At 40.2% G+C, this 11,691-nt stretch overlaps 2 protein-coding genes and 1 non-coding gene across 4 annotated transcripts; all 3 read left to right on the top strand.

The window, feature by feature from the left end:
* Positions 1-2,452: 2,452 nt before the first annotated feature.
* Positions 2,453-6,466, top strand: hce2l2 (high choriolytic enzyme 2-like 2). Of its 2 annotated transcripts, none has more exons than XM_010768342.1 (9): positions 2,453-2,839; positions 4,620-4,662; positions 4,744-4,803; positions 4,909-5,064; positions 5,193-5,310; positions 5,502-5,680; positions 5,865-5,946; positions 6,027-6,160; positions 6,253-6,466. In XM_010768342.1, the coding sequence occupies exons 1-9, from the start codon at positions 2,546-2,548 to the stop codon at positions 6,267-6,269; spliced, it is 1,083 nt and encodes a 360-aa protein (XP_010766644.1). In that variant the 5' UTR covers positions 2,453-2,545; the 3' UTR covers positions 6,270-6,466. The 2 variants fall into 2 exon arrangements, with proteins under 2 accessions (XP_010766644.1, XP_010766645.1); XM_010768343.1 differs by lacking the exon at positions 2,453-2,839 and adding an exon at positions 4,048-4,524.
* Positions 3,903-3,975, top strand: trnak-uuu (transfer RNA lysine (anticodon UUU)). The gene has a single exon. It is a non-coding gene; the product is annotated as a tRNA-Lys (tRNA).
* A 2,009-nt stretch (positions 6,467-8,475) lies between the features above and the next one.
* hce2l1 (high choriolytic enzyme 2-like 1) lies at positions 8,476-10,326 on the top strand. The gene is made up of 8 exons (XM_010768344.1): positions 8,476-8,572; positions 8,649-8,778; positions 8,859-9,011; positions 9,100-9,217; positions 9,318-9,496; positions 9,596-9,677; positions 9,768-9,892; positions 9,997-10,326. Exons 1-8 carry the CDS (start codon positions 8,501-8,503, stop codon positions 10,005-10,007), a joined length of 870 nt encoding a protein of 289 aa, XP_010766646.1. The 5' UTR covers positions 8,476-8,500; the 3' UTR covers positions 10,008-10,326.
* Positions 10,327-11,691: the final 1,365 nt, after the last annotated feature.

The following is an 11,691-nucleotide window of genomic DNA, read 5'->3' as shown; positions in this document are numbered from 1 at the left end:
GTGTGTCAGTATAAGGTGACAGTGTATCTGGCAGCGGAGCGGTGAGTGACCTCTGCCGTAAATCCCATGAGGGCTGAGGAGCCAGATGCCGCAAATTCGAACTGAAATCCAGGGCTCCCCCCTCCCATCCTCCCCCTGCTGCGGCAGTCGTGATTACCCCACCCCTCGTACACTACACCACACACACCACACACACACACACACACACACACAACACAACACACACACACCACACACACACCAGCACACACAACACACCCACCACACACCAACACACACCACACAACACACAACACAACACACACACACACACACACACACACACACACACCGTTTTAAATCCTTCATCCTCCTTTTCCTCTCCCGGCAAATGCACCATTGTTGTGTGAAGACTTTTTATTTTTTAGCAAACAGCATAGTCCAAATTAACATATCATGGGACAATAAATAAAACTGGGAAACAACAACCAAATACCAACAATACCATATGTATTAATCTTATTATGTATTGAAAATATACATATCTGTAAATTTCTGTTTTTAAATATGTATTGTTTTTATTCAATGTAGTAATTTTTTAACTCTACAAAAATCACCACATATGCCGGTGGATAACAGTTTTTAATAAGACCAAGCGAATTAACCAAAAACAGTCTGCTGACAACGTTGAGGTCACAGATTATAAAGAGTAGTAATCAGTACATATAACAGATCTCTGGGGTTTATCTCTTTTGCAGTGTTGGGACATTACTGTCCAAAGGTTTCAAACTATATTACTTTGTAGGCTTGGTTCAAACACTTAGCTTATTAAAGGGGACCCTACTCAGCAAAAATGCACCTTTTGATGATGTCTTTGGTATACATAAAGATGTGTCCCTGTCCCCGGACTGGTGTTCAGGAAACTCACGCAGCGTCAGCCAGAAAATAAAACCCTCTCTCTTTTCCTCCGTACGCCAAAGTCTAAAAAACGGAGTACAACGGAGCTATCCAGATTTGCGTCCGACTATGACGTAATATTCTGGAAAATGTGACCCACGGCGGGAGTCAGAAACGTTGCTATCAGAAACAATGCCCGACGTTTTGGACGTTCAATATGGGTCCAGGTGTTTACATTAGCATCGTGGTAATGCGTGCATTCTGTTTTGTTTGTATTCTTTGAGCAAAAACAGACGATGTTCTTAAATTATAGTTTTTATCTGGAGACTCCTATGCTATTGCCTAAAAATAGCATGATAGGTGACCTTTAAACTAATGATAAAAGGGTTAAATAGTAGTTGTTTAGCTTATGAATAGTGTTTTGCATAAAGTAATAAGCAAAATGAATTAACAGTTAGCTTACACGGTAGCTAATGGATAAAGAGTGGAAACAGTATGCTAATTTAAAGAGTTGACCATAGCTAATTGTAGGCTTATGGATAAAACGTTGCTTAAAAGTAGGTTAGTTAATTTTGGAGAAATCGAGCTCGAGTGCGCCTAGAATTAGAAAATACACAGCCGGAAAAAATCTGCCACTTCCTTACGACCCCTCCTCCAACACACACGAACGCGCCACATGACCAATGAAGGGCACGAGATAGTTATGTACACAGATGGAAGGCTGGACAGGCAGGTCGGCCCATCCAGTTATTTAAGGCCGGGCCGGCTAAAATGATTGGTCATGGCCTTTTGTACAGCGCCACGGCTGCGTCCACAGATCACATTACGTCATAGATCTTGTTGTCACACCACTTGCACATATACATTGCTATCGATGTTATAGAGCATACATTGCATAATAACAAGATAGTGTCCATCTCGAACCTTTTCTCTCTCTCACGTATCTATTTTAAACTATAAAACTAACAAACACAGTTTTGACACAGTTTGTCCTGAATAATTATAAGTAATGAAAACGTTAAAATATTAGCCTAATTATGCAACATCATCGTAATTCTGGACTTATGGATATTGTTCTGCTTGCAAATTAGCATGGTCAGCACTGCTTTGACACACACTCACACACACAACCTAACACACAGTAATGCAGACATGTTAATGTGATCACACACACACACACATGCACAGACAATGCGACACGACACTCACACAACCACACCAACACAACACGCCTTGTGGTTTTGCAAGAACTGATAAATCCGAAATGTGGATGGGAACACACTTTGCAGGCCTCAGGTTTCCCAGCTTTGCAGCTCTGGTATCCACGGCGTATGCAGTGGTTAATTTGAGCCGGATCCTGCCGGAACAGGATTCCGGCACCTCTTCATTTTGGCCACCCTGTGGTTCCGGCACCTATTTGGGCAGACCCGGTACCTCTCACAAAAATAAAAATAAAAAATGGTTAAAATGAATAAAAATATGCAGATATTAATTTACAGAAAAAATCCCAAGAACCTATCCCCTGTGTGCAAGATTAAGATTTGAAAGAGTCGGAAATCTGTGTTGACGCACTGAAAAGCTGGACCAACGGACAAACGTCTTTCACTTTTGAAATTCGCCACATGAGGAGCACGTCGCAGAGAGCAAGAAACGGTGATTCAATGCAAGCATGTCAAAAAGACAGTTAAATTTACTGTCTTTCTTCAAAAAGAAGGAAGAGGTAATAGACACTTCAAAACGAGTCAGAAAAGCCTCCACAAGCAGCGACGAGGGCAGCTGCAGCGGTCATGTTGATGGTCAAAACCAGGAGGAGGTTAGCGCCGCAACAGCTAGCCAGCTAGCTAACCGACAGCTAGCCAAGCCCGGGCAGGAGGCTGGCACCGTGGCAGCAGCGGGTCAGGTTCACCGCCAGCCAGAACAGGAGCCAGCTACCGTCAGCCAGGTGGACCACCAACAGCAACGGGTGGGTACCCTGGCATCAACTAGCCCGGTACAACAGCCGGAGCAAGAGGCGAGCGGAACCGCGACATCAGCTGGCCACAGACACACGCATTAAAAGCAGAAAAAAAGAGATAGAGGACAATCCGGACATGCTCGTGATGTGGGGTGTTTTAAACAACTAAATATGGTGAGCAAACATACTGTCTATTAATAGGCCGCCGTGCCAATCTTTGAATAGGCCTAATAAATATTTTTTTACACGTTAAACCTGTTGAGAAATTAATTGCTGGCTGTATACTGAAGTCCCACCTGTGGTGATGTGGGCATTTGCCTATGTTGTGCGTACTAGCCTAAACAATTATAAATTATCGTCATAACATTTATACCATGGATACTATTTGAAATTGAGGCTTGTAAGTCCCACAGCGTTGCAAGTGGACATTTTCATGTTGTTTTCAGCACCTTTTCTGTATACGTTCCGGGACCTGTACGCGTCTCGTCATCCCTGAGCTGTCATATGTACTTTGCGTTCCGGCACCTTATGATTGACAAATTAAGCACTGGGTGGAGGGTGTAAATAGCAAGCTTTGGGACGAACTACCCTCTCTCCAGCAGAAACAGGGGATTCCTTAAAAACGGTTTGAAATCAGCCTCCCCTGGACAAAAATTAACAAAAATAAAACTCTCAAAACCTTTGGTGGTAAGTTTACAGTCCCTGTACACATACAACACTATAAGACACGGGTATATGATCCTCAGTAAAGAAAATACGAGTTAACCACGATGTTGTTAACATCTTTATGACGATTTTAAATGTCTCTTATTTTGCGCATTTTACAATGTAAATGTTTGCAGTAACGTTTTCTAAACAGCGCGTTTCATGACGGACAGTGGTGAAACCAGGTGCGGACTCGCTGTCGGAGGGCATGATAGCCCGCTCCCCCTCCACACTTGTTGGATTGGAACAGCACTAAATGTGGTGGTGGATCCTCCGCGCGAAAGGAGTGATAGTTTGTAGGGGTGGTGTAGGGTTTTGGAACCCCCTCCGCCGCTTTAAATAGAGCACTTCCGGTGTTGGTGTCAGAGCCCGGATAGCTCAGTCGGTAGAGCATCAGACTTTTAATCTGAGGGTCCAGGGTTCAAGTCCCTGTTCGGGCGGTAGCTTTTTCTTTTCCACCACTATTTTAGGAAGGTGTACATCTTTATTTTTGTACGTTATTAACATTTGGAATTTGTGAGAGTAAATCGTGTGATATTAGCAGAGTAGCATAGTGTAACAACTTGCTAAGCATAGCTTTTAGTAGATAGAAGATCAACACTCCTGGTATGTTTTTAAGACACCCAAAGCCAAAAATTGCCCAAAAACCTTTGCCAAACATTTAACCATTTCATTTAAAGCTAGTCATTGAAGTGAAGCTGTTATTACCCACAGTGAGACCTTACATTATCCCCCAGTTGGAGTTGTTGTTTGTGAAAGAATCAAACTAATTTTGGGATTAAACTAGCTCACAAACAAATAACAGTAACCTGGTAATTTACCTGAGATAATCATGGGTATTATCTATGGACAGTGATTGGGAACACCTATAAAGCTAGGAGTTTGTGAAGGTAGAATGGCAACAGTGAAGACCTATCAGACTGGTAAAGATGGAGCAGATTATCCTCTTATGCCTGATTTCTACCTGTCTTTCGACTATACATGCTCAGGTAAGTATACAGGGGATTGGAGTGGGACTGGGTTGTAACACATTTAACAGACTGCAACAAAATTGCAAACAACGTTTTCTGTTTTTCTTTTGCAGAAACTTTTGTTCAGCCCAAAATGGGGCCCCGTTGGCTATAAAGGTAAGTGCAATTTGGATTTGATCTAATGTTAATATGTTATAGCAGTGATAATGCACCAGCTGACGGCAAATTATTTTTCAGAACATGATGACGATGATAGGACAGCAATGGATGAAATCATAAAAGCTAATGAATTTCAAGGTAATTTGAAAACCCTTTACTTGAATTGTTTTGTAGTTAACACAACAAACAACCACATCTTGCCATGTGTAAAAAATATATAATTTTAATTGATTTCTGTCTCAGCTTCCCGTCTCATAGACGGCTCTACCACTCTCAGAGAGGGAGACATTGCTGTTTCTTCTGGAAGGCGCTCTAAAGTTTGCTTTGCTCGTAGCTGTCTCTGGTCTAAGTCAGTGGATGGACATGTCTACGTTGCATATTCGCTTTCACCTAAATACTGTATGCTATTTTAGTTTTTTAAGTCTTAACGATTACCACACTTTACAGTAATTTTCATCTTAAATACATAGACTTTGAATGTGATGATTGAATAATTGTCTGTTCATTCTGTTTAAACAAATGCACAGCTGAAATGGAGACAAAGATGATAAAGAAAGGAATGGATGGCGTAGAGAAAGGAACCTGTGTGAGGTTTGTTCCTCGAACTCACCAGCGAGACTACGTTGAAATCCAGCCAAAGACTGGGTGAGAACCTTTGCTTGGAAACTATTAAACCTGCGATCATTGTTTGAATACATTTGGCAATTATAAAAGAGCCCCGTTTTAAAACTTTAACTACAATTTAGTTTTGTATTTCTTCCTGTATGTTACAACACTAAACTCACTTCTTTACTGTAAGTTGTTTAATATTTATTGCTGTGTGTGTGTTAATCCAGGTGTTGGTCCTACCTCGGTTCGCGTGGTGGAAGACAGACTGTTTCTCTTCAGAGCCCTGACTGCCTCCGGGTTGGAGTGATCTCCCATGAATTCATGCATGCTCTGGGCTTTGTGCACGAGCAGTCCCGCCTTGACCGGGACAACTATGTCACCATCATGTGGCCAAACATTTGGAGGGGTAATTTCAAAGGGGCGGGAAGGACGGTGTCATTGAGTAATGAAATCTCCACAAACGATTTATCAAAGCATATATTTAATTAATTGCACTTCTATAAACCTTTTCAAAACATAGACGTTCCACTTATTACATAACAACAACAAAATAAAATGATGGTAAGATATTGTTTTTCGATTTCCAACAGATCGTTTGAGGAACTTTGAGAAATTCAAGACTGACAGTCTGGACTTACCTTATGACTATGGCTCAATCATGCACTTTGGAATGTAAGTAATAATTAAATGTAGATAACTCAATATATTATAATTTTTGTTTATGAATTATGATGTTAAATGTCTATGTTTAGGTTTGCATACTCTCAGGATGGCTCCCCAACCATCATTCCTAAAAACAACCAGAACAGCAAGGACATAAAGCTGGGCCAGGCATCATCTCTCAGCCGCATTGACAAGATGAAAATCAACAAGCTTTATAAGTGTGGTAAGTACCAAACATCCTTACCAAACCTAGTAATTAAACATATTGCTAAATGGGCAGATATTTCCAATCACTTTTTTTGTGTCTCTTGGCAGGTATCACGGATGAATAGGACCAAACTGAATTGAGGCGATACAGGAATGTGCTGAAAGTTTATATACAAATCTAATGTCAAATCATAGAAACAAATTTCAATAAAGATTGATTGAAGCTTTTTATCTGCATTTCCTCTGTATGCGTGCAGTCAATTTGTTTAAACAAGACATGTTTCTTATGTTCAAAAGGGTTACAAAAGTGAGAAGAAGTCATTTAAATGCCCTTAAAACCAAATGTATACACTATATGTAATTTCATTAATCAATAACAGATGACTTAATTGTCAAGAAAATGAAATGTCAACCTACTTGCGTTGGTCATGCTTGCATGTATACTGCAGTAAAATAAAAAAATTGACCAATTAAAGCATGGGTCATGTGATCACATTACACAATAGATAAAGTTGTATTTAATGTAATCAGCACACAAGCAATATACAAAAAAGATTCAATGTTATTCAACCACCCAACATAATTCTTAAAGGTCTCCTATTATACTCTTTATCATCAATATATTATAGGTCTTGGATATATACAAAACATGTTTCTGAAGTCTTTGGCTCGAAATAACAAACAGATCGTGTATTGTAGGCTATGGGATGCTACCATTTGTAGCATCCCATAAACCCCTCTGTTTTAGCCCTGTTTCAAAAGTGCTGATTCTCTGTCTGCTACTTAAGGTGCCACGCTCCTCTGCGAGATATTTGGTTAAAAAGAACACTATAGCCGCATTCACAACAAGTACTTTGCTGTACTTAGTTCTCAGCACTTGGTTCCCCCATGGAACTAAGAGCAGATCGCGTTCACACCGGAATAAGTCCCTGAGGGAAGATTACGCAAATAAATTCGCTGACGTCACTTCTTCTTCTGTTTTGGGTTTACTGGCAGGCCGCAAACAACTTCACGGCGTATACTGCCAGCCGAAGTCCCCGGAGTTGGGGGAGAAGTCTTCCGAGTAAATCGCCAGAACGCCGACATCTCCTCATCACTCCACCGCTCCCATGTTTTTTTGTGTGTTGCCATAAGTTATTCTCTCTCTGTTGGTGTGCGGGGCTAATGCTAATAATGCTAATGCCAACAAATACAATGGCGGCTTCACAAAACTTTTCAGAGTTTTAGGGGGTGTGGTTTGCAATTCACCCAGCCAATCAGAAATTGGAACTTTTTTCTCCCCAGGAAAGTACCTGCTCTCTAGCAGGGACTGAAAAGTTGGTGTGAACGCAAAATCCCAGGAACTATCGGAACTAAAAGGGAAAAGTAATCCGGTGTGAAAGTGCCTAATGATGCTCTAGGGGGAGATTCAGGTGATAAGGTGGGGGGTGTTACCTTGGTAGGTTATTGGCTAAAGGTTACACAAGCCAAAACATCGGTATGACTTCATAAAGTGGCCAAAATCTGATCAGCTCATTTTCAGACAGGTTTTTATATAAATGGATCAGGACCAAAAGTGAGCGAATCTTTTTTCCTGAAACTTTCAGAATCTCTTTACACAGAGGGGACACATGTTCATGTATAAAATACATGCAAAAGTGGATTTTGCATAATAGGTGACCTTTAAATCTATTGTGCCTGAAGATACCGGCAAGCAAAACTCACTGAGCAAAGAGTAACTAGGGTATGCAAGGAACTCATTTATGGTATGACAGCACATGAATGTATTCTTGAAACAATGCACCCTTAACCCGAAATATTATAGAACTAATGTTCTTAAAGCATCACAGGCAAAATGTCCTAAACTTTCCTCAGTCTTTGCCCCTCAAATTGGCCCCTTGGTAAATATATAAAATTCACTTTGGTGAAGGATAAGGGTTAGTTTTTATATATTTACCTTCATGACAAAATTATTGTGGTCAAGCCAGTTATCAACTGATGGTTTATCGCAAAATCACTGGTTGCCATTACAGTCAGACACAAATTGCTGGTCTGTTGGACTTGGTGGACAGTTATTCTCCTGCTGTGTTGTAGCACCTTTAAAGAGTCTTACTTTCTAAAAGTGCTGAACCTTACATGCACTAAGTACGGGGCACAGTGAAGGTCAGCATCAAGAGCACCTCTTACGGATCAGCAGTGGACTTGAGTAAATTACACACGCTGGATGATGAGGGGTCTTAATCATGCTTCATCATGGAATAACTGCCCAATCAGTGCAGAGCTCTGGAGGAGAAGTGGGTATATAGACTCAGTGGAGGAAAGGCTCTGGCATCAGAAAACAGCAGACTGAACCTGGTGCACCAGTCTCAAACACAAAATGCATTCTACCATGATCCTTCTGGGTGTCTTGTTCGGCCTGCTGAGCCAGGCGTACACTCTACCTGTTAAGGTTAGTACCAATTATGTTATGGCTGTAGGTCCACTTTAATCGATCTTCGAAAACATAATGTAACTTTTCATTACAGAATTCTACTGGACTATATGAGGCAAAGATTAGGTTGAGAAGGACATACTCAGGTGGGATTTCAAACGAATTTACAGACCATGATCATGATGACATGAACGCAATGGATCAAATCCTGGAAGTCAATCGCAGTAAGGACTAATTGAGTTCTAAAATTCTACCAAACATTTTTTTGTGTACCCTGGACTTATTCATTTTTTTGTATTACTAGGGTTGCGATTTCCCAGAGGAATGTCCTTCAGAGATGGAGATATTGCCAGCTCGTATTTCCGGAGTGCCATAACCTGCCCTGGCAATGCCTGTCTGTGGCCTAAAGCAGTTGATGGATTTGTTTATGTTCCCTTCATGCTCTCTCCAATATATGGTATGAATCCCCCAATGTAAAAACACATTGTAAAGGCATTGACAATTCAAATCTTTGTCAAATTATTTTTTTTATTTTTTTTCGGCAGAGGACATGGACAGAATCACCATAGAAACTGGGATGCAAGACATTACTGCTGGAACGTGTATTAAATTTGTTCCACGTACTCAGGAAGCCAGCTTCCTTGATATTCAGCCTAGATATGGGTGAGCATAATTGCTACATGTGGTTTGAAATGTGCTGTGTATTTCATTATAATATGGTGATTTTCCATTGAGATGGTCATTTCCCGTTTTGTACCCAAAGCTGCTGGTCATTTCTGGGGCAGACTGGAGGAAGCCAGACCCTGTCACTGCAGACTCCTGGCTGCATGTGGTCAGGAGTCGCTGCCCACGAGTTCATGCATGCTCTTGGTTTTGTACATGAGCAATCTCGCTCAGATCGAGACCACTATGTCTCAATTGTATGGAAAAACATCATGGCAGGTTGGCGCATTATGTCATTGCATCCATAGAGCACTTTCTTTACCTTTTGAGTCCTTTTCTTATGAGTTTTGTGTCCTTGTATCTTTTATGTTTTGACAGACCAAGCTCATAACTTCAGGAAACAGGCAACAAACAATCTCAACAGTCCATATGACTACAACTCTGTCATGCATTATGGAAGGTGAGTGATCTTTCAGGCAACATCATTATTGGTTTTCCATGTTTAGCTGGGGCGTCACCATACCATATGCTTCATGTATCTTTTATCCAGATATGCCTTCTCTGAAGATGGTGGACCAACAATCATCCCCAAACCTGATCCTTATGTTCCCATTGGCCAGCGAGACGGACCCAGTAATCTAGATCTTCATAAAATAAATGTCCTATACAACTGTGGTAGGTTGATTTGAACATTCGCCTGGAAGTATATATCTTTCTCTCCTTTAATGATGTTGAATTATCTTTTGATTGATTGCTTTTCTCTCTACTCCCCACTACAGGAGTCAACTAACTGGATCCAGAGTGTGTGTCAAGTTCTGTGGAAAATGGTTAATTGTAACCTCCGGTCATAAGTAGCCTACATTTTATGGGAAACAATATTATGCTAATTTAGTATTTACTTTTAGATAGCTTCCTGCTTTTAGATTGTGTCGAAGTCAGTTCTGAGTACAATCTAGTAGTTTGAGATATAAATAAACTAAATATAAAGCTGCTTTTCACTAATAAAGCTGACATCTCACTGTAGTAAGTTTAACATACGCACTGCTGCCAAGTAGATCACATCTTCAAATCAATTGTTCCATTTCTGCTTCATTCACAAACGTGCTCAATTTAAATAAAGAAAATGTCAAATGTATTGAGTATTAGACTGTTTTTCACTTCATTTGTCACATCTCTATCTTTAAGAAGTATTTTTCTCCCTTTTCTATTCAGATTTTCAGTGAACATTTCTGACCACTGCACACAATTACAATTCTTTAACACCTTCTTTGCAGTTGCTTGATTGTAAAACCCTCAAGGTTAAACCTTTATTTAACTTACATTTCACTCTCAACACTTTCACCTATAGCCATTGTTCAATAGCCTGTTTGGTCTACTATGTTATTAGAAAGACAGAGTCTGATTGAACATATCCTCCTGGGACCCAGCCCATTGAAAATGTTCACTGTAGTGGACATTTTGTTTAACATGCATCTCCTTTTACTCTTTTGAGCTACTCTATCAATCCCTGATGTACTGTACAGAGGACATCCTGGTATTTACAGTGATATGTCATTGGTTAAAATTGCATGCTTGGAAGTTCCTCTTTTTTTTAATCCAAAATGGCTGGCATACCAAAAACAACATTTTATAGAAGCAGGAGGATATGTCAAATATTGTTCAATAATTGTAATTTTTACCATGAAAATCATATATGTTCTTGTTTATTAACATGTGAGGAACTATATAATTAGTTCTGAAAGCAATTAAATAATTCAAGTTTTCAAATAACAGCCCTTTTATAAATGTCCATTCTAGTGGACGTCAGGACCATCTTCATTGACTTAATGACTCAATATTGTTGCAGGAGACGGAACTGAAGCAGACATTTTCTGTACCAGATAGTTAAGGGAGATTCAGATTTTGAGCTCTCAGATGATGAGAGAGATGAGGATTTCACACCTGGGATAGAAGAGGGTCAAGAAGAAGAGGGGAAAGATGCAGGAGGCTCCATGAGCGCACAGATACAGACAGAGAGACAGATAGGGACGAGCAGGAAAGACATGGCCCTCTGTGGGCCAAGAGTAGCATGTATGTCTTAATGTTCTTTTTATTTTTAAGTGGAGCCATGAAAAATGAGAATTGCCTCAGGAATGCAAGCTTTGTTTCTATGAGCATGGTCAAATGGAGACCACATCCATAAAACTAGTCAAGATGACCCTACAGCCCGTGCCGACTGGAGTCAATGAAGTTCTTTTCCCACTACATATTGACTACAAAGTCTTTGAAGATCTGGAAAGATTCACCAAAAAACAAAGTCGTTTTTTATTGACCAAATAAAAGCAATGTTCAGATCAATTACTTATTCATGTTTTAAATAAAGGTGAATGTATTATTGTATTAATATCACTCTATAACCATAATACGTTACATAGTCTATCTGTTAATTTTGGCTGTCTTTTTTCAAACTAATATGGTCCCGACGTCCTCTACAG

The sequence above is a fragment of the Notothenia coriiceps genome, unplaced genomic scaffold, assembly GCF_000735185.1.
Source record: "Notothenia coriiceps isolate Sejong01 unplaced genomic scaffold, NC01 NC01_scaffold00005563, whole genome shotgun sequence".
Classification (NCBI taxonomy): domain Eukaryota; kingdom Metazoa; phylum Chordata; class Actinopteri; order Perciformes; family Nototheniidae; genus Notothenia; species Notothenia coriiceps.
Note: the sequence above shows the minus strand (reverse complement) of the source record. Positions and strands in the feature narration are given on the sequence as shown.